Below are 22,007 nucleotides of genomic sequence, written 5' to 3' on the forward strand. Positions count from 1 at the left end.
TTATATTTTTATTTATAATTTAAATGTTATAATGATTATTTATTTTTAAATTTTTTTATTTTTTAAACATTAATAATTATAATATTAAAATATAAAAATTGATATTTATATTAATATTTTATTTATACTTTAATCATTAATATTAAATGTTATTGTGATTATTTATTTTATTTTATTTTATCTTTTAAATATTAATCAATTTATTTTTTAAATATTAATAGTTGATTATTTAAGTATTAATATTTTATTTGTAATTTAATCATTAATATTATAAAATACTACTATTTTATTTATAATTTAAATGTTATTATGATTATTTGTTTTTATTTTTATTTTTAAATATTAATAATTTATAATTGATTGAAAATATTAATAATTGGTAATTTAATTTATAATTTAATATTATTATGATTAAAATATTAATACTTTTAATTAATTTTTAAATTTAAAATATTTTATAATATATAATTAATAACTTAACCTTTTATTATAATAAGATTTATTTTTCTCTATTTTCATTTTTCATTTTTTAATTTAAATTTCACTTAATAATTTAAAAATTAATATTTTAAAATACTAATATTTTATTTATAATTTAATATTAATTAAAATATAAAAATATTAATATTTTTTAATTTTTTAATTTAAAATATTAATTTTATAAATTTAAATTTTTTATTTTTAAAAATAAATAATGACATTTTAGTCCAAAATGTATAAATTTTATTCCCATAAGTGTGGAATAGCTAATACTATGGGGGATGGTGGTATTAGCTATTCCAAGCTTTTGCCTAATTTTAAAGAATAGCCATACCTTTTGGAATGGCTATTCCTTCCCCAAGAACAAACCAAACAAGGGGATAAAATTTTATAAGGAATAGAGAGGGAATGGCTTAGCCATTCCACCTACCAAACATGACCTGAGTTCCTGGAAGTGATCATAACCGAAAGATGATCACTTGTCAAAAATAGAGATCAAAATCGTTTCCTTTTAATTTTCATAATACAAAATATCATAATAGATTACTTCTATTAATTGGATTTTATTGATTTATAAAAGCATCAAAATCAAAATTTTAAAAAAGTGCATTTGTTCATGAAAATTAGATTAACTTTGAAAGGGTTTATTCTCATGAGTTTAAGCATTAATTAAAACATATTTTGATTTTATTCAAATTAAGTTTTAGTTGCTTTCAAGCTTCTCAATTCAAACACCAAGATTTTTTTAATATATCTTTTTCAAAAATTCTAATATAAAAAATAGTTCATCATGCATGGTCATGGATAATGCCATGTATTTACTAGTATTTGTTTTACAAATAATTAAATCTCTGATGCTTTGATTTTATTTGCATGGAAAGTTAAATTTGAAGCTGAGTTTGCATTGCAATGAATTATAAAATCAGCATTAAAAAAGAGTGTATATATATATGCTTGGGGTTCACATTATAGTGTATTTGATGGTCATAATTAATTTTTTTTTTATATGCAATGACTGATTTATTGGATAATATGACAAATAACATTAGCTTACACTCCAAGAAAGCAGTAAAAATCTTGTCAATTACTAAATCCACTCAAAAAGAGTCATCAACATTGTCAATTACCTTAGCACTGTTCTATCGAATTTACAATTAATCTAAAAACCTTGAATGCTAATAACGGAAATTTCCCCTAAAAAAAAAATGAAGTGATCAAAATACGCTGTCGGAAAATCACACGCCATTGCACCATTCCAAATGAATTCTCAACTGAGAAGGAGGAAACTCGATCTCCTCCCTGGTGAGAGGAAAATAGACCCAATACTTGAACCCTTCTTCCCCGGTAATCCTCCCAACCCGCCGCCAACCATCATTGTGGAATGCATCCCCTCTACCGGAGTAAGTGAAAATCCGAGTGGCTTCCCTTGCGGTTCTTGGTGGCAGTGGTCGGACCTCGTCAGCAGTAACTATCTCAACCAGGGGCCGAGATTGATCTTCCTCTTCGACCAGATTCTTGTCATGGACCTTGTAACGGCTGTCCTTCAGTCGCGATATCACCTTGGCTTCGATGTATGACCCCAGGAAGCCTTCCTCGTTGCTGCATACTTCAACCTCATCGCCTTTGCAAAATACCGCCATTGTGGCACACGAGGAAAAACGAAGAACTCGAGAATGCTCTGCCAAATTTCTTAAGGAAAAAATAAATGGAGAGTGCAAGTGAGTGAAGCTATCATCTTCAAGGATTTGTATAGATGTGTAAAGCAGAAGTTGTTTCGGGTAAAGTTGAACGGCAACACATCTCTGATGGGCCTAGGGCCAATCCTTAAACTACAAAATATGCCTGAGGCTTGGGTTTGTTTGGGCCAATGATCTCCGCCCAATGGACAGTCAATTTACATTTGATTTGGGCCAAGAAACAAAAGAGAGAGGGACGGTGAAGACTCGTGAAACTAAATTTGGGTTTCAAATAATATTAAGTCGACATGCAATAACTGCAGTTTTTTTGTAACTTCGGCTTCGGTTTGCATTCTTCAACTGATAACCAAAACAGAGATGGGCTCCATGCTACCCCAACTCAGGGCTCAAATGGCATCAGAGCTCTTGATAATATGATCTTGAATCCTTGATCTCAGTGTTCATTGAGCGGAAGCAAGACTGATAAATGCATGCTGCAGGGCAGAAAAAAATTCCCATCCGGAATCATCAGAAGTGGTTTTAACTGATGATGAATGGGGCATCGACAGTGAAGATTGTAATGTGCCCTCAGATGGATAAGAGGGCATCAACTCTCAACTTTTTTGGGATATCTTAAAGGGGATTTGCAAACAAAAACCATTAGCCAACTTTGAGGTTCTCTCCCAAATTAGTGGCTAGAGTAAGGAAGATGCATCCATCAAGCAACAGTGAGAGATAACTGAACAAAAAGCAAAGACTACTACTATATTAAAGCAAAGGTGGCGCAATTATATTACAGTCTAGTGCTAATCAACATCAATTAGAAAGAGAGAGGTGTATTGCCACTAAAAGAGTCTGGAGAATCTGTGGCTAAGATGATACAGGAAAAACTTCGACGTGGTATCAAGCTGGATTAATTTGGTAAAAACCAAATTGTTACATCTTTCTCTGTTTGTTCCTTGACATGCTTACCAACTTTTGGAGGGTTTACTTCACAACAAAGGCAACCGTTTTGGAAGGGAAATTCCAATTTGTCGGCTCGGGTGGGCAGGAGTTCATGGATTTCCGCAAGCCCTGGCCCAGTTCTCATGAGTCCCACATGCAGGCTACACAGCTTGGCCTGTCACTTGTGCTTGCTGATTACTATTGAGATGATTTCCTGGTGTTGTAATACATAAATGGTGATGATACAACTATGATGAAATATATATCAAATGGAAATTGACCTTGTAACTCGTCTTGACAAGTTACCTTTGTGTCTTGTAGGCAGGCAACAAAAATAAAATTTTTAAGGTTGTTGAATGGGCAGCTTCAGACTGAGCTGGAAGAGGATTTCATGTGTTTGTCTAGCGTCTAATGCTAAAAGGTCTTTCATTTCAATAGGCAGAGTTGACACCAAACTACCAACTATACAATACTGTATGAAAGGCTGAACACTATGACCATAAGGTCATTTTCCCTATAGCCAAATTGTTTACCTCTTTCTTCAACTCTTTTCTTTCCATATATATATAATTACTTTTTTCTATAATTTCATGTACGATTAATATTTCAACAAACTAATTATTGAATTAAACAATCTACTCATACCTGTCATACATCTAAAGTTTCCAATCAATTCAATATCTATATTATATCGATTGAGAATACTGTTTTTTTATAAAACATATTTAATAATAAAAATTTTATTATATATCAAATAAGTAGTTAAATATTTTTAATTTGAAATTTGACATGTATGATTAACGATGAACAAAACATGATATCCAGAGTTCATAATTTTATATTGATCAAAACTAATTGATCATGAATGTGGGTTCAAAGACGAAGAAAGACAAAAGCTAATTAAGATACACACAATAAAAGAAAATGTAATTTGTAAAAGAAACTAGGCAAGAGAGAGAGAGAGAGAGAGGCAATATTTGATCTTTGATGTTTACTACTGTCACCATGTGAAACACCCACGAGAGTGAAGAATGAATGGGGGGCCAAGCACCCACAATGAATTGATTAGATCTTACAGGTCTAATTGCTTCCTCATTAATTCTTCTTAGTCTATATAGATTACAGCCTAATTAATTAATTAATTTACTATAATAAGCTTAAATTGTTTCGCATTGACTCCTGATAATGATGGGTCAAACAAAAATCTTTCTTTTCCCCACCAATCAGTGGGACAGAAACAAACAAACTAAACAATCATAATCAAATTGAGTGCTTCCTCACGCAAGCATCCATTCTCATTTCCATGCAGATGTCTCAAGCTTGTTCTTAATTTGCATGAGTCATTCCATTAGAATCAGAATACAGTGTAAAGGCATACGAGAGAGAGAGAGAATGTTTTCAAGATATGTTTCATGAAACATTAAAAAATACAGTAACGCAATCAAGAAAAGTCTGTTTTGCATGAACAACAAGACAACCCACTTTGCCAAAAAAGATTCAAAAGCATATTATTGTGGGAATTAAAATTACTTCTCCTTTTCTCTTTTCTTTTGACAAATCCCATTTGCTTCTTATTCATTCATCAATTTACAACCCAATTAACTACTACTAAATTAGGACGTACCTATTGCTTTATTACTTGAACTAAGATATTTTTATTATCACGTATGGATGTCACAATTAATTTTTTATTATATTAATAACAATTTTTTAGGATAAAGTCCACTTACACCTCTTGTTGTTTTTATTTTTTTCATATGACACTTTGTCATTATCACTTTTTTTTTGCAATTATTAATTTTTTTAATAAAATTATCAAAATAACATCAATTCAAATTTAACCTATTTATTCACAATTAAAGATATTTTTGTAATATTTTAACTTAAAATTAATAACCTAACCCTTTGTAGAAACATAAATTATTTACAAGATACTAATTACGAAAAAAAGATATCCACACAATACTAATTAAAAATTAAAATCACAAAAATATCATATGAAAAAAGTTAAAATAACGGACGATATTGATGAAATTTACTCAAAATTTTACAGATTTATATTGCGATCTTTGCTAGTGAAGGAGAAATTGCAACGTTGTTTCATGACGAATGCAGCCTAGAAATAATGGCATTATGAGATTTGAAAATTAAATATAAAATAAATTTGATTTATGATACATGATATAATATAGGTAGTGCAATCATAAGAGTCATTTACCTAAGTTGGTATGATATTCCCCATGTACTAATTCTTCATTAATAAGTATATAAATTGAATATTCATGCACGTGGATTAGTGAGTCATAAATTAACAGCCAAACAAAGGAAAAAAAAAAAAACAAACTATTGATGAATCATGTACATGATGCCTTAAGAACTAAGCCCAAATAATTCATCTTAAAAAAATAGTAATGTTGTCGACCCATATCGCAATTTAATCATATAAAATTATAGTCTTGCACGGAATTGCCACCTAGATTTGGCATCCATCAAGGCTAAAACAGGTTAAGCTAATGATGCATGTTGCTGGTTGTTAGTGCCCACCGGAGGGAGGGGTTGGGTGCTAATTGGTCATATCCATGTGTTTTTTCTTTGGACAGCTAAAAAGTGACACCTTAGGATGCTACTCAGCTAAAAAGAAATCTATCACCGGATTTGATTGGTTTATTCAATAAGGGGGTCCAAGCAAAACTCCAAAGCCAGCCACAAAAATGGAGGATTCGTGATGAGATGAAGATACCCGAGGTCCTTCTCGGCAAAGGCAAATCCCCCCTTCCCCATTTTCCATGATGGAGACAGCAAACAAAGGTTCCCTTAGCGACATTGTTTTGAAATACAGTACAAGGATATTTCTGCTTATACTTTTCAATTTTACCTTGTTAAGGAAAGGGTCATGCAAAAAAAAAAAAGACAGAAGAAAGAAATTGAGACTATTTCATATGGTTACTGTTATAGTATTTGTGTTCTCTCAGCACCAAATTTGTTTCTTTTTTTTATATGACAAACACTAGTAGCAGTTCTTTCCCTGTTAAGGAAACTAAACTATGGAGTAGCAGTTAGGCTAGCATAGCAAAGCCTGAATCCGGGTCCTTTAGGTGGGGCTCAGAGGCCAGAGCAGGCAAAAATTTTTAAGGGTAAGGAGAGAAGTGACTGGCTGGGGCTGGAGGAATATAAAATTTCATGGGACATGTGTATCATTGAGAGCACATGTGGGAGAACGTGAAGGATTCAGACTTCAGAAGCAGTTGGAATCTCAGTCTCTTTCTTTCGTCCTTTATTTATTTTCTTTCATGTAGTTAGTTTTCCACATATTAGACTGGATAGAGGCGATGAGATCAGAATTCAGATAGATAAGGCTAGGAACATATTGTTAGGAGATGAGATGTTGTAATACAAAAGCGAAAGCTGCAGCCATGCTCTATTTGCACACAGTTCCATGTACCCCATCAAATATGGGAGAACTCATTGAATACAGAGTTTTAGATTTGATTTCCCACCTTGGGTTTCCGAGCCCTCCCTCCCTCCCCCTACTTGCTACCTCTTTCCTGCTTCACGTACGAAGGGCTTTTCTTTTCTTTTCTTTTTTACATGGCGGGGTTAACGTTGATTTCAACATCGACAATTTCGGGATCATTGTTAAAAATTCTATTCCTTTGATTACTGAGATAACGAGGATGATGACTAACCGACCGACCGACCAAACCATAACGTTGTGATCTGTCTCTCTATGACTAATTGTTTTGTGAGTGAGTGTGTGTGTGTGTGTGAGAGAGAGAGAGAGAGAGAGAGAGAGAGAGAGAGGAAGTCTTTNAGAGAGAGAGAGAGAGAGAAAGCTTTTTCCTTTGACGGTCTTGAATGTGCTTTATTCGTTCTTGGTAAGCAGCCTTGGTTCTTGCAAAAGCAAACCCCCCCCTAACCTCCTCTCAGATTCCTTTCTTTCAACATGACCAATTCCAGTTGGAATATATAAAATATATATTACAAGTAGAATTGTGACTGATGTTTGCGGTTAGACGATCGAGGAGGTTCCTAAGAAACTAAGATATGATAGATGGAATTTAGTATTGGTTTTGTGCATTGGACCAACACCACCCATGATTTCTAATCATGAAAATTTTGGTTTTTTAAATTATTTTTTGGGGCTGATTTGCCACCTTTTATGCTCTTTTACTCAATTGTACATCAGCCCCATATTGCTGAATATTTTGTCCAGCTTTCTGCAAACATCAAGCCCAAATTTATCGGGCAATTGAAAAAACTTTCAATTAGGAAAATATTTAGAAAGGCAAGAGCAGATCATGTTTGCATCAGGTCATTCATTTAATCATCTTTGGAAGTTCAAGGCAATCATTTCTGTTATAACCTTAGCATAGGTGAAAATCGATGTCTCTAATTCAAATGTAGGTGTGAAGTAGAACAAAGTAAAAGGAACCGATTGTGTACTGATTTAATTAATGAATAATAAAAGATCAAACAAAAATTAACAAGGGGGAATAATAAAAAACCTTTTCTTTTCAAGAATTGAAAATGAAAAAGGGGTTTCTAGCTAGTAGCTAGGTTGTTTCTTTATACACTGACTAAGGGCTAATTCAAAGTCTATTATTCATTGTCTTAAGTCAGGAATATGTAACAAAAGTTTGCACACAAGATATTATTCCCATGTTGACAATGCTATTATTTACTATTGTGTTAACTTTATGACGGATAGATTGTCTCGTATTAGAGTTTTTTGGTCGATATCCGTTGGGTTTTTTTGGTTAATTTCGTTCTTCTTTTCATGTCTTTCCAAAAAAAAAGGTATTGAGTTAACTTAAATCAACCTACCAAATGGTCTAAACCAAATCAATACTATATATAAACATTTACACATGAGCTACTTTGCCTTATGCCCTTAGCCTTAACAAAAGTTACTATAATTAGAATTTGGAATGAAGTTTTAAACAAAAAGATTAGTTAAAGCTTTTTGGGTTCATGATTAATCAAAGAAAGTGTTTTTGAGAGTAATATTACCTCAAAAATAGATTATTTACATGTTTCTTGCCTTAACCCATATACTTACAAATTATAACATACTTTTTTGGAAAAATTTAATTATTTGAATAAAGAATTATAGTACTCATAATTTATATTTATATCTATACATTAATAAAAATATATCAGAAAAACTTTTAAGGATGTACTCGATTTTGTAATATCTAAAGAGAGAATCAAATCAATTTAAAATATTTTTGGACCCCTTTGGGGCTTTCAGTTCACAGGTTTAGCCGCGTACTAAGGCAAGTCAAGCCGTCCATGTGGAATGTGTTTCGACCAAAGCACTGAAGAGAGAGTGTGATGTGTCAGTGACATGAGCGAATGACAAGCGAGAGCATGACAGAGCATGAGGATATCTGCAGAGTTACTAGAGCCAAAACAAAAGAAAAAAAAAAAGAAAGGAAACTGCAGCCATGAAGCGCGTGCATTGTAAGATCCAATCACGGAGACCAAGACTCAAGCGGTCAGGTCCACATGCTGACAAACCAGTACTTTGTCTCATAGTGAGCAGTGAAACCAACAGGCTCTAACGCGCGTCAAAGTTTGGAAATGGGTCAGACATTCCATTCGCTTGTCCGAAAGCCAACAGTAGCCTTACTAAATCTCTGTCTTTGACCCTGTTGCTTTGGCAGTCTTTTTACGTTTTTCTTCTTCTTCTACTCCTCTCTCCCAGTCCGAATAGTTAATTAATTATTTATTTATTTAATTCGAATTTAGGAACACTATGATGATTTTTGGTTATAGATTTGAGTGGGATTTTGGAGTCTTTTGAGACTCTTGTCCATTAATTAGTTAATTATTATTTTTCTAATAAATTACATTTAAATCTAATATACCCATGATTTCACTTCATTTCACCCTCTCTTTCTCACATCTCAACAAAAGCAAGTACGTTCCCAAATTATTACAAAATCATTCCCTTTTCACAATTGGCAGTATTCTCATATCTCACCTAATTATGATCAGAGAGAGCTTCTGTCATTACCAAAATAGATTTATGCAGAATTTTCTCTTTCCTCTCTGTCTCATGCAATAATGGCAGTAATCACATAGTATGAACATGCATCGTGAAACAAGTCTCTTGAAATTTAGGGTGAAAGAAATGGGATTCAAAACAGCAGTCTCTAAGCAACTAAGCAAACCCCCCAAGGGGCAGGCCCTCTTGCATATACATATATATTTGCTTAAAGAAGGTTAAACGCTTTTGTTTCTTTCTCTCTGTGTGTCTCTCTTGGTTTATGTGGGGAGTGGAACCAATATTTTCCTTTAAAAGGAACAAGTGAAGTCAGCTATGGCTGCAGAAAATGGAAAAATGCATTCCTTTTTGGGAAATATATTTTGAGAGTATCATCATCAACTATCAACTGTCCAATTATTTGAAGCAATATGACAAGCCTGAGCTTTTTCTCCAACTCCCCGAATCTTTGCAGACTTAAACGAGAAGGAAAGAGTAAAAAAGGAAGAAAGAAAGAATGAAAAACCTGAAAACTGATAACAATGATGTCGACCATATATACACTATAAAATATAGATGGCTGTGTAACTTCATCACATTTCTGGCATTACAAGTAGAATGTAACATCAAACACATTGCAATATGCCAAAAATTTCTTGATCATCATCTCCTGCTTTGGAAAATGAAATCCATATAGGTAAAATTAATCATGGATGAACAGGTAAACGCTAATTTATTCATAGCTACTAAGTTCAACCAGAAATCCAGAAAGTAGAAACAACTATATTGATCTTTGAGTAATAGAGAAGCATTGCTTTCAGTTATTTGCTTATAAAGAGATTCTGCTTTTGGGATAATGATATTAACTTGTAGGGTGCTTGTTACTGGAAATGAACTATCAGAGAAGAATGTTTATTGTCTCTGATAAAATAAGGGCTAAAGAGTAATGGAAAAATGTTCTGATAAAGTAACAGCTAAAGAGCAAGTTAATTAATCATTTGAAATGCGGTCCAAATCAACTAAACGAGCTTTGAATTCCCATGGTCTGTTGTTCAAGAATTCATTTGTGAAGAGGACGAAATGACACTTTGCATATTGGTAGACTTATGATTTTAAATGAAGTTATAACTTTAATAAGATTTCTTAAAGCTTTGCACCCTTTAAACTTGAGAATAAAATGAAAGTTTAAAAGGTAGAAACAATCAAAAGAAAGAAAGAAAGGAAGAAGGGTTGTAAACATGTAAAAAGGAAGTTATTAACTCCTACCAAATGAATCTCAGTATAATTCTATGACCTCCGGATTTTGAATAAATTGTTCAATGCAAATGATTAATAATTCAATTATGTAAAGTAACTTGGTAATGTAACGTTAATTTGCTGCCCTTGTAGAAGGTCATCAAGAGACATTAAATTGTCATATGATAGGACTTAAAACAGATATATTTTGCTTAGTGCATATCATCAGTATATGCCCGATACAAGAAGCTCCGGAAACTGATACACTCACTATGGAAAAACATGCTCATACATTGAAATCTACCAATTCTAGTAAAAGCAGAAGAAGAAGAAGAAAGAAAAAAGCCTACCAATTCTAGGGTTTTAGTTGATTTTTGAGGAGCTAAGTCCTCGATGATCCATCTTTGGATAAGGTGTCTGCAGGTTTGATCACTGATGCCATATGGAGTTGGAAAGTGAGTAACTGTGTCTTCATCATAGTTAATTTTTCTTTAATTGAAGCTACACTAACAAAAAAACCGAAGCTTTAGCACGAGGCTCTCGAAGAAAGAGAGAGAGAAACCAAATTTATAAAGGATTGCTGGTGGATGAAGAGCTGAAACTGGAAAGATCTGTCCATGCAGTTCCACTCCAGTACTGATCATTTCCTGGAACCCCCAAAAATTGCCTTGACAAATTCAGCTCCTGCTGATTATTGTCTTCCATTTTCACTGAAGCCAACTGGGTTGCCGATGAGCTTGATATCTTAGGCCGAACCTGATGACCAGCTCCACCTCCATAACCCGATGGCTCGACACCCCCGCTTTCAAATTGATACAACCCAGAAGAAGATTCCAAGCCACCTAGGAAGGGAAATTGCGGCGCTTGTTGTTGTAGCCGCCATTGATCCAAACCACTCATAGTCAAAAGAGAAGTACCAGGAGCAGCTGCAGCACCACCTCCCCCACCAGCTCCTCCACTAGCTAAAGCACTTCCTATTTGAAAAGTTAAGTCACTTGCCCCTCCAAGTGGAGCTGAAATTGTCCCATAATTCAACCCAATATCGCTGCCACCAAATTCGGAAAGATGATGCAAAGGAGCCATGAACCTCAGTGGAGGAAGCTGAGGTCCAAGGCCTAAAATATCAGCAGTGCTTCCACTATTTGAAGAAATTGTACTCGAGGAACCGGAAGCTGTCTGTCGGTCACCGCTGACCGGAGATTTCGAGCTACTTCCGGCTTTGCTTCTTTTGTTCCTGCGGCATCCACCTCCAACCGGAACATTTCTTAGGGCACCTCCTCTAGTCCAGTACCTTCTACAAGTTTTGCAAAAGTGACGAGGCTGTGTGAGACTGTAGTTGTTGAAGTAGCAAAACTTTGTGTTAGTTGATTCACATCTTGGGCATTTTGTTGCTACTTCTGGCATCGGTATGTTGGCCATACGAGCTCGATCGGCCATCGAACCCGGCCGGATCGAGCCGGCCCCACCTCCTCCATGAGGCTGTGGAGGTGGTGGTGGTGGTGGGGGAGGGGGAAGCTGATGGGCGCTTGCACCGCTACTCGCACCAGGTTGATGATTCGGATGCTGTAAAACAGAAGAAAAAGAAGCAATCAAATATCTGGTATATTCAACACGATATAACAAAAGTAATAGGAATATTTATCTTTTGAATTTTTTGCTTTTTTGGCAAAGAAACCTTCGAAACAAATCCAAAGAAAAACAAACAAAAGAAAAAACACCCCTTACTTGTTGCCAGTTGGCTGGATCAAGATAAGCTGGGATGGAGGTAAAAACCATGGTTTCCTTCCTTCTTTCTTTTCCTTTTTGTAAAGGTTTGTTGCGTTTTTGTGAGCTAATAGTGGAGAATCACATCAAACAAGAGTGTTACAGAAAGAGAGAGAGAGAGAGAGAAAAGAGAAAGGGAAAGAAAGAAGGAGGGAGGAAGATGTGGAATGAAAGAGAGAAGCAAAAAAAATTAAAAGGAAGGTCCTTTATATATACTATATTATATATCTACTTATATATATACATATATAATTAATTAAGTTCTTGTTCCTTCTCACTCGACCTCTTTTTGTTTTGTTACTTTTTAGGGTTTAGAGAAGGCGATGTTTCTTAACCTATAAGCTTCTTTTTCTTCATGTTTTTATTTATTTATACTGAGGAGAGTGAGTACAGTGTAGTGATACTAAGTGATCAGAAAAATAAGAGTAGTGGTTCTCCTCCTGCATGCAAAAAAAATTGGTGCTATTTAGAAATGTACGGAAGAGAGAGAGTGCAAACCAGCTTACATGAATTAATTAATTAACTAACAAGGTTTAATTATGATTTATGGTGAGATTAAGAGTTTAATTACTTTAGAATTAAGCAGTTTTTTTTTAATTATTAAATTAAAAGAAGAAGAAGAAAAAGTTGCTTCTTGGGGGGTGCTTTGGTGGTGTGCAACAATCGAAGTGTCCCGACCGAGTGAACCTTTTTCCCGGTCCGGCCTGTTCCCCTTCCCCACTCGTTTCCTTTATATTTGCATGGGAATATATAAATTTCAGTGCTATTTTTTAACGCTCCTTTTGAGGCGCGTGCCTTTTACGCTCTCCAACGCGGCACATGTCCTCGCCGCTTTGGCCCTGCTGTATGAGCTTCAGGAAAGGAAGTTTCAAACTCTACTCACTAATCAGGTTCTTTATACCCTAATCAAGTTCCTAAACCATGTTTTCTAAGGGATAAATCTATATTCTTAATTCACTTAATAAGCACATCTTTTAGATTAAAAATCTAGATCCATGACATTGAGACTAAACCATCCATTGCGGTCCAAAATTCATATTCTTAAACAAGATTAATTTAAGATCGAATCGGCTTCTTCCATTAGAGATAAAATGGAAAAGAAAAAAGACTATTTGTTGAATTTGCACAGCATTAGCAGTTAAAATAACTTGCATAATCTTAAAAAAATTTTACTACCATTATCCTGAGTCCTCAGCATTTCCTCCACTAGGTCCTCACAAAAATCCCAAATCTCAAATACAAGTCCCCCAGCCTCCCACTCAGCCCAATATTCGAAAAACATATTGAGAGAAGATCTCATAAGAGATGCAAAATAATCACTTACTTTTTTTAATTGAATAACACTGTACATGTACCATGGATTTGGTTTTACATGTGTTTGTTAGGGGCTATAGTGATTCTATTCATCTTTCGGATATTCTGTCATCTGGGAGTCTCTGTTTCAGAATTCCAGTAAAATGGTTTTACAGTTGCCTTGCAAGAGCTTGAAGATGAATGAATTGAAGAACTTTGTGAAGTGTTTCTACTTTCTGGTCGTTGGTAGTAGCGCATTAACTTCAGAACATAAGCATCATCATGCAAGGAGAACGGTGTACTGCCCATAAGATAAAAATAATGAGAACAAAAGCTGAGACTGCTGAGGTAAAAATCAAAATTAGAAAGAAAAAAACAAGTGGTATTTTCCATGGTAAAATGAGGTATACTTGCCTGTTGAAGTCAAGGTGTACCAGTTGCATGTCCTCAGAAATCTCAATCTCAACAGTAGCATGTGGGCTAGTCTGTAGACAGGAGAAAGGGGAGAGCAAATGAGTACTGCTGAAATTAATAACAAACCTGAAAATAAATTGTCACACTCATACACACAGATTAAAGCAGAAAAAAAGAGAAGGGAACAATGAACATTGTAACTTTTAACTAGTTAGGAAAGATAGAAACATGCATACTTGAACCAGTATAAATGGCAATGTAAATCCTTCTTTAGGAGCACTACTTTTCTTGAGCAACTGCTGGTTTCGTTCTATAATATTCTGGAGACCTGCAATCTTTTTTATTTTTCCACAGACACTTTAGGCATAGCATTAAGCTGATAAAGCCACTCCATTAGCAGAAAAAAATGAGCAGAAAAATAACTTCAGACAGTTGTCACCCCAAGTTTCTCTAGGAGGTAAAGATGCCTATGATGAAAATTGAACCAGATCTCCTGCTCAAGTAATTCAGAACATTTCCTAAATGGTCAACCATGGCTTTTGAAGAACACACAAAATAAAAAAGAGAAAGTAAAACAAAAGGATTTATGCACTTAAGTTGTCAATGGCTCATGAGTATAGATCTCCAATCTCTCTCCAGATCTATAGCACAAAGGTTTCTATTAATGCCAGTGTGTTTTCTAAAAAGTATCAAAAGAAACTTACTTGTTCTTCTAAATCTTTCAAATAGGCTGCTTTTTTTGCAATCCCTGTCATCAGCTGAACATGAAGTGCCTACAAGTATAAAAGAATAAGTCACAGTCATGCAGTTTATAGAACAATCTTTCCTCATGTAAATTCATGTGTTCATAGTAATGTGTGAGTTCTATCAAACAATGTTGTTACATAAAATAATTAATGCTCCAAAGGTTATCAACCTTAAGTTCTTCCAAATTCTTCGCTTGTGTAGTAGTAGAAAGTCCCTTCCACCTGATTTCCTTCTTCTCCCTTGTAATGATATCCAATGCCATAAGTACATTTAGTGCATCATAAACCCGCCGTCGAACATTCTTCTCGTGGAACTGAATACCATAAAATGTTCAATTCGATTGCAATACATTTAAGTGGCAAGCATCCCATAATTAAAGAATAAGTACTTAAAATTCATGGGGAAATTAAACCTCATCCAAAGATCTTGCTGTGTTAGTCTGAGCAGTGGCAAACTCTTCTATAATTTCATCTGCGACCTGAGAATCATAAACCACTCAACTCAACTCGTAAAATTATGGGTTGCTTTAGAAAAGATATGGCAAGAGATACTGTAATCAAGATATAAAATCTTATCTCAGGAAAGGACTGAAACCTTATATATATTATATTGACCACAGTGATTTACAATGACAGATTTGGTAACACAGCATATTACACAGTTCTAGAGCATCATAACCGTATCTTATGTGATATATTACTTAAAAGATGTGATTCCAAATTTTAAGACTCCAACAGCAACCATATCTTCATGTTTATAAAAAGCAATAGTAACCAAGTTCTCTGAGGTTCTCAGAATATACTATTCTGAACGTTCATAACTACAGCACATTATATAGCTTCCCAGAACTTAATAAAATTCCTATTTGAGCCACCATATCATTCACATTCACATGATGAACATCAACAGTAACTGAAGCCTCATATACCTAGAAGAGAAAAACAATTACTAAAGTCAAATTTTAAATATTCTGCCTCATGACTTCCTTCTGAGGTCTTACAAACTCATTCACCTAAACAAATCTGAATGAGAATACATACCTCAGCATATGTAGTGCTCCCCTTACTCTCCAACTTCTTACAAACTGAGAAAATCATTCAAGTCAATAAAGATGAACATGGAAGCCAAAAATAGTCATCAATGGTGCCAGAAAAAATCAATAATTTAAGTACATAAACCTCACTAAATCTTTACCATACCTAGCTTTCCTATATTTCTCAAGGAATGTATCAAGAATTTGAGATATCATAAAAAATACAAAAGAAAATAGATTACATGTAATCTAATATATAAGAAAAAGAATTACTAACCCATAACACTGAACTGGCGCAGCCCCCCACCAGGCATTCTTGATACCTTTTTCCTCGTTGTACTGGTTATTTGGAAGAAAAAAATGTAAAAGAAACAAAAAGGAACGAGAGTATCACAAATTGAGATTTAAGAAGAAGGGAAAGAAACTTAAGAAATAACAAGCCTGAAGTACCAACTTCTTGCAGGCTAACAGAACCAGTACTCACTGGCTCAAGTTCTTAAGTAGAGCTACTAAAACAGATATAGAACATCTGATTAACGGAAAGGTGCAGAACAAAGAAAAACAGAATTTATATGAAAACTGTAATCACCCATCAACAACATCAGCACCCGCATTCCTCTGCTTGACTGCTGACTGATTCAATCCACGAGCACTCCCAGAAGTTGAAGCATTTGATGGAGTTGCAACCGGACTTTGCTCACAAGAAGGACTATCTTCTAAATATGGGTCGTCCATGATATTCAGTCACTAACTTCCTTACCAGAAAACGAAGCAATTAACCCTTTTTCAGCCGAATTACCAAGAGACCATACAAACTCTAAATAAAGCTAACCCAAAATTCATCAGACAAGATTCCAACGAAAGCAAATGCAAGTCAATCTAAGCAAGAATTGACTAAAACAATTGAAATTGAATCAAAATTGTAATAATTCAAGCGATGCTGCTACTTTTACTTAGCATCTGTTGATTATGAACTTTGCGTAAATTTTTTAGATTCTCTCATTGGTTGATTTACAATGACTAAGATTAACTCCTATTAAGAACTTTGAAATTAAAATTGCCCATTATTCACATTGCGTCAACCAAAAATAACCCTAAAACTACAGATCAGAATGCAATACTAAAATATAAGGAAAAAAAATTGTGAAAGAAAAGGTCGTAAGGAGGTTTGATCACAAATTATAAACAAAATTAACGTTGATAAACAAAAGAAAAAAGGGGACGAACCTGATGATTGGTCAGTGAATTAAGATTAAAAGCAGAGAAAAAAACCCTAAAAAAGAGCTAAAGATATGAAGCTTTTAAACGAAACAGAAACGAATTGTGTTCCCGCTAAATGTTTATGTTTCCATGAATAGATCCGTCGTCAAGAGTTAAGGAACTACCAAATTACAGAATTACCCCTTACTTTTTTTTTGAAATTACAAATTAGTCCATGGGGGACCGCGTGTCACCAATTGGTTGAGTTGTTGATCGGGCTTTTCAAGGGGGTGTACCAAATCAACCCGGATCCATTGACCGGTCCGACAGCACTTAGTCAACGTCCTTGTTTCTTTTTTGTGCTTTATTATTTATGGTTTATGATTTCAATTTCAGTATGGAGAAGCTCTCCTTGTTGGTGGCAACTTAGATCATAATGTTGAGCAATTTGGAACATGAATCTTCCTTCTTTCAGGGTACTGCTACATTGTTTCAAGGGACAAGGATGTGGGAAAAGAGGAGGAAGGAGGAAGGCATTCATGTGTGTGGGCTGTGCCAAGCAAGAATCATTTTGACATGCTTCTTAGATTGAATTCAGACCCTAATGAGAGCATATAGACAGCAGCCTGTCGGTTCTGTTATAATGTTTCATGACAGAATCAAATTCTCTCACTTTTCCCGGTCTTCCACTGCATTAGATCTTCAAAGGAACAATGACCATCTCGACAAAAGAAGCTACCATGATAGGTGAAAAAAATTGGGGGGAAATATATTGAGTATTACAAAAAAATTATTTACACTGTTTTGATCTAAAACTTTCAGAATCAAGAAGTTTCACCAACAGCTTCTCTAGCCTCTTTGAACTTACAGAAGGTTTAACAGCATTTGGATTACCATAAACTACACAAGGATCTTTACCCGAATAGGAACCCCCAACACACCAACCCCCAGGAGTAAGCTGACCATAGGACCTCCGTAAGAGCTCCTTGTCGATTTTGTTAAGGACTGGATCATCCTTGGCAAACTTGCGAGCGAAAGGGGCTCCACTTTGAACCATGTCATCAAAATGTTCCAATGTTAGAGTCATTGGGTGCTGCTTTGGAGGATTATCCCATCTTATATAATGCAAGTCGTGATTTACCGTTGTATTCTGGTAGTCTTTGTTATTGCAGATTACAGTGTGGAAGTAGCCTTCTGGAGATGACAGGAAATTTGTATAGTACATAAGGAGAGTTCGAGGGAGATTATCCCATCCCCAGACACAGAATTCAAGAAATGATTTTGTCAGCACCACCCATTCGGACCCTGGAATTATATATCAACATTTCAGGATATATAATGAATCTATTGCGGATACAAACATGACTTCGTAAAATTTATAAATAAGCAAATATTTACAACATATGCTTATGTTCAAAGTTCATGCAACCTACTCTGGCTATGTTATTTCTAGATCAGACGATAATTTCAAAGGCCAGCAATCTAGAATACAAGCAAATTTTCCTCCTGAAAGAACTTGTCTTGGAGCCGGCGTAACCGACTGTAACAAAGAGCTAAAACAAACTCTAAAACAGTGATTTACTTCCATCAGAAGCTTATCAAAATGTAAGGTTGCATAAGGATCCCTAAAGAAACGTTGAAAATGTTACTATTCTGTCGCAAAAAAATATTACATGACACAGTTTAACTTGTACTCAATGTTTCAGGAGATTTATGTCTGACTAGCAGTTCTAAAAAACCCCTCCACACTATTTCCCCTATTATATTAGATGATCTACCAAAACACAGATACCAATCTTCAACAGCAAAAGTAAAATCAGAGAATTGCAAATTTATCTCTAATAATCGTTCATTAACCATATCTACTATTTCTCAAGTATCTAACATTGCATCCATTAATTGAATCTCCTACATCTACTTAAATCTAATGAAAACCATTTGTTGCACCTGCAGGCTTCTATACACTCAGCTGATAAGTGACAACTTATCCGAGAATGTTCTAACATCAAGTTTTACTAGATAAAGAGGTTGGAGTGGACAGATCAATGAAAAATAAAAAGGAAAATATAAAAGCATCACCCATGAATAACTTGAAAGAAGCAGGCAAGGATCTTTTCTCCTTAGCCCAAAATACACCAGATTTTTTTGAATGATATAAGCCTGGATCTATAATGATGGGCCTTGCTCTTTGGTATCTGCAAACACAAAATGAACTTACATTCAGAGAAAGCCACAGAGGTGAGTAATCACAGCAGAAAACACCGTACAGAAAGTGGAACACATGTATTGGATCCTTACTCTTTCCAACCAATGCTACTTGTATGCTCCAGGAAGTTCAGATCCCTAGGCAAGTAAGAAAAGATGTGCACAATATCTGAAACAAAAATTAATACACAATTAGCATGATTACTGAAGCATGCCTAGCAAAATTTTATATTTGTCAATCTTTTCAAGAGAATGAAAAAGCTATAGTTGCTGCAATTGCAGGTGGCAATGATTGCTGATTCACAAAGGGGAAAAGCCAAGTTAAAACACACTGAATAATGAAGACACCTCCTGAAGAAACAAGCTTGCACTTAATCACCCACATACGATAAGCAGTTGCTTTTAATAACCATTTCATGCAAACTCATCACCAAATATATGCCACGGCCAAGGAATTAGATATCGATATCATATATCGCCATCGGGCCCTCCAAATTACAGAGATATGAGGGATATATCAGCGGATATAAAAATATAGACAAATATCGGTAAAAAATGGAAAAAGAAACAAACACATATTTCAGAAAATGTTGGAAGTTTGAAACGAAATTTCGGCATATGTTTATTCATTTATTCATACATATTTTAGAATCATAATATAGGAATTATAGCATACTAAAAGGATACACAAGTATATTGGTAAATATTTATCCTGTATCAAGATTAATATATTATATAATAGATTTAGAAATAAATTGAAAAAATTTGTAAAATATTGAGTTTCCTAAACACCAAATAATATAAAGTTGAAATGTTTAAGAATACTTAATACCTCATTGAATTCCATGGAAGCTCATTTGCCTCACTCTCATTGGTAAGTTGAGTTATTAGACAATATTGAGGCATGTCCTAATATTTTGATAACCAATTAAATAATTTTCCTCATGAGTAACATATTCATCATGACTAACTTGCATCAAATATCTAAGTAGGGGAACCGACTTTAATCCACCTATGGTTTTGTTGGTTGAATCATACTCCAAATGTTTGCTTCCCAAGTTGGTAGTATGATGGATTATGATCATGAGCATATGATTGCCCATAGTCATGTAACTCACCGAGACCATCATACCAGGTAGTAATACTTGATCTCCTTCTCGTTCCATTTTATACGTACCATATAAAATCGAAATTTTCTTTACTATAATATAAAAATAAACATACAAAAAGAGTTAGATTATAATTTTCTGCTCTATCACTGTCAAACACTACCAAAATTCCAATAACAATATCTAAATTCTACTTATTATGAATTTTAAAAGGGAATACAAGCTTTGACACCCGTTTCAAATCATTCAATCCCTCTCATTGCCAACCCATTTATGCTCACACCACAACTATCCAAATTATCCATCCAATGGCTACAAAAGAATAAAAAATTTCAACCGTGGCCAAGTCTCAACAACTTAACATTTGCAAGTCAGAGTATAATAAAAATGTTTCTTACCATCTTGAGACATGAGGGGATAATCTGATGCGCTAAGGTTCAAGAACCAATCCCACTCTTTCGCTTTTTTCAGCAAAATCGCCACCGCATGAAGCGTGCTAGCAATCATGGTGGGCCCCTTATAAGTCACCAAATCAGCCTTCCCGATCACCATCACGTTCCCAAACTCTCTAAACACGCCCTCCGACTTCACGTACTTAGCCAGCTCCAGCCGCTCGGAGTCCGAGGCTTCTAGATCAAGATGGAGCACATAGTAATTTCTAGGATGATAAACCGACTGCAGCAATCGCTTGACACGTGGCCCATCCCCTTTCGTCCCCGATATCAGATAAGCAAATCTCGGTAACTTGGGTAAACGGCGGTAATCCCGTTCAGAGAAAGTAAATTTCGGTTGGTGAAAAGAGAAATCGGTTTCGGAAGAAGAGGATTTACCTTGGGTAAAAGTTAACGCGAGAAGAAACGTGAGTGAAATGATTGAGATTACAAGTACTGGCAAAAGCCATGATCGATCTGGAGAATAAGGAAACTGAGTTCTTTTCATTAATCTATTATTTGGGGAAATTTTCCGGACCAGAGAGCTAAAACTTAGGGGGTGAGATTCGATTTTTTATTTGGAGAAGGTAAAGTGTCGGATTGGGTGTCGGCGTGACAGGTTTCTGTTGAAGAGGTATGAAAAGAAGACGAGTTCGCTTACTTCGTACTGTACTCGGAGAGGGAAACAACATTGGTCGGAATTTTAATTTGAATCGTCGGTTACCATCTGGTGTTACGCGTTGCCTTGGTAATCTTGTTGTTAATTTATTCGTAACCGTCGATTGGTTTGATCTAACGCTTATAATTTTTAAAGATCTTTGTCTTAATAAATGGTTAATATATTTAAATAATACAATACTCTTATTCCCTCTTTCCTTTTATATGTCTCAAAATGAAATTTTCCTTCTCATTTTATGTTTTATATTAAAAAAATAATTTTTCATATTTTTTATTTTTTACTTTNAAATTTAGTTTTCATTTTAAAAGTATTAAATAATTCATTTTTAATATAAAATATATTAAATTTAAAATTTTTATCTTAATTTTCATAGAAGTGAAAAAAAAAAAAACTTATGGCAGATAAATTTAATAATATTAAAAAATAATTTTACATGCAAGGACTATAACTTTTCAACTGATTAAAAAATTTTAAAAATTTTTATTATAAATGTTGGCATATTGTATAAGGTCTTGATGTTTCTCAAGTGATAGGGCTTCCTTTTTCTATCCCTTTTAATTAAGATTTAGTAGATGCATAGCCTTTCACTTGAAAGTGAAGAAGAAGAATCGCCATTATAAAAATCTTTCTTCTTGATTATTTTATTTCTTCTTCTGTCATTTTCCTTACATGAAATCAAGTTGCGCTCAAAAGTGATTAGATTGAAAAGTAGGATTAATGTTTCTATAATTAAATAATTTGACAATGACAATTATTAGATGATTAAGGGTTTGGAATATTCTCTTTTGATTGGTTCATTGCATTTA

The 22,007-nt window shown here is 34.4% G+C and overlaps 4 protein-coding genes across 5 annotated transcripts; all 4 read right to left on the bottom strand.

The window, feature by feature from the left end:
• On the bottom strand, nucleotides 1,557–2,174 carry LOC18597774 (DUF724 domain-containing protein 6). The gene has a single exon (XM_007026982.2). The coding sequence runs from the start codon at nucleotides 2,118–2,120 to the stop codon at nucleotides 1,716–1,718; it is 405 nt and encodes a 134-aa protein (XP_007027044.2). The 5' UTR covers nucleotides 2,121–2,174; the 3' UTR covers nucleotides 1,557–1,715.
• Nucleotides 10,510–12,255, bottom strand: LOC18597775 (dof zinc finger protein DOF2.4). Its single transcript, XM_018120763.1, has 2 exons — nucleotides 12,052–12,255; nucleotides 10,510–11,889 (listed from the first exon to the last, which is right to left on the bottom strand). Exons 1-2 carry the CDS (start codon nucleotides 12,100–12,102, stop codon nucleotides 10,894–10,896), a joined length of 1,047 nt encoding a protein of 348 aa, XP_017976252.1. The 5' UTR covers nucleotides 12,103–12,255; the 3' UTR covers nucleotides 10,510–10,893.
• On the bottom strand, nucleotides 13,222–16,903 carry LOC18597776 (transcription factor-like protein DPA). 2 transcript variants are annotated; one of them, XM_018120839.1, is made up of 10 exons: nucleotides 16,805–16,903; nucleotides 16,167–16,328; nucleotides 15,855–15,916; nucleotides 15,585–15,628; nucleotides 14,957–15,022; nucleotides 14,714–14,857; nucleotides 14,502–14,570; nucleotides 14,034–14,132; nucleotides 13,798–13,868; nucleotides 13,222–13,684 (listed from the first exon to the last, which is right to left on the bottom strand). In XM_018120839.1, the coding sequence occupies exons 2-10, from the start codon at nucleotides 16,310–16,312 to the stop codon at nucleotides 13,513–13,515; spliced, it is 873 nt and encodes a 290-aa protein (XP_017976328.1). In that variant the 5' UTR covers nucleotides 16,313–16,328; nucleotides 16,805–16,903; the 3' UTR covers nucleotides 13,222–13,512. The 2 variants fall into 2 exon arrangements, with proteins under 2 accessions (XP_017976328.1, XP_007027046.2); XM_007026984.2 differs by having other exon boundaries at nucleotides 16,167–16,394.
• LOC18597777 (beta-glucuronosyltransferase GlcAT14C) lies at nucleotides 17,519–21,235 on the bottom strand. The gene is made up of 4 exons (XM_018121808.1): nucleotides 20,490–21,235; nucleotides 19,076–19,151; nucleotides 18,857–18,972; nucleotides 17,519–18,082 (listed from the first exon to the last, which is right to left on the bottom strand). The coding sequence occupies exons 1-4, from the start codon at nucleotides 21,028–21,030 to the stop codon at nucleotides 17,568–17,570; spliced, it is 1,248 nt and encodes a 415-aa protein (XP_017977297.1). The 5' UTR covers nucleotides 21,031–21,235; the 3' UTR covers nucleotides 17,519–17,567.

This window comes from Theobroma cacao, chromosome 5, assembly GCF_000208745.1.
Source record: "Theobroma cacao cultivar B97-61/B2 chromosome 5, Criollo_cocoa_genome_V2, whole genome shotgun sequence".
Taxonomy (NCBI): domain Eukaryota; kingdom Viridiplantae; phylum Streptophyta; class Magnoliopsida; order Malvales; family Malvaceae; genus Theobroma; species Theobroma cacao.

Excerpts from the sequence above, each read along its gene's own strand:
- LOC18597777 (XM_018121808.1), bottom strand. The coding sequence starts at position 21,030 with ATGAAAAGAACTCAGTTTCCTTATTCTCCAGATCGATCATGGCTTTTG. Across the intron at positions 18,973-19,075 it reads AGTAGCATTGGTTGGAAAGA|ATACCAAAGAGCAAGGCCCA; the intron begins GTAAGGATCCAA and ends TTGTGTTTGCAG. Across the intron at positions 18,083-18,856 it reads TTCTTTCAAGTTATTCATGG|GGTCCGAATGGGTGGTGCTG; the intron begins GTGATGCTTTTA and ends ATATAATTCCAG.
- LOC18597776 (XM_018120839.1), bottom strand. The coding sequence starts at position 16,312 with ATGGACGACCCATATTTAGAAGATAGTCCTTCTTGTGAGCAAAGTCCG. Across the intron at positions 15,629-15,854 it reads GCGCCAGTTCAGTGTTATGG|TTTGTAAGAAGTTGGAGAGT; the intron begins GTTAGTAATTCT and ends TGATTTTCTCAG. Across the intron at positions 14,133-14,501 it reads TGAAAGATTTAGAAGAACAA|ATTGCAGGTCTCCAGAATAT; the intron begins GTAAGTTTCTTT and ends AAAATAAAAAAG.
- LOC18597775 (XM_018120763.1), bottom strand. The coding sequence starts at position 12,102 with ATGGTTTTTACCTCCATCCCAGCTTATCTTGATCCAGCCAACTGGCAA. Across the intron at positions 11,890-12,051 it reads ATCCAGCCAACTGGCAACAA|CATCCGAATCATCAACCTGG; the intron begins GTAAGGGGTGTT and ends TCTGTTTTACAG.
- LOC18597774 (XM_007026982.2), bottom strand. The coding sequence starts at position 2,120 with ATGGCGGTATTTTGCAAAGGCGATGAGGTTGAAGTATGCAGCAACGAG.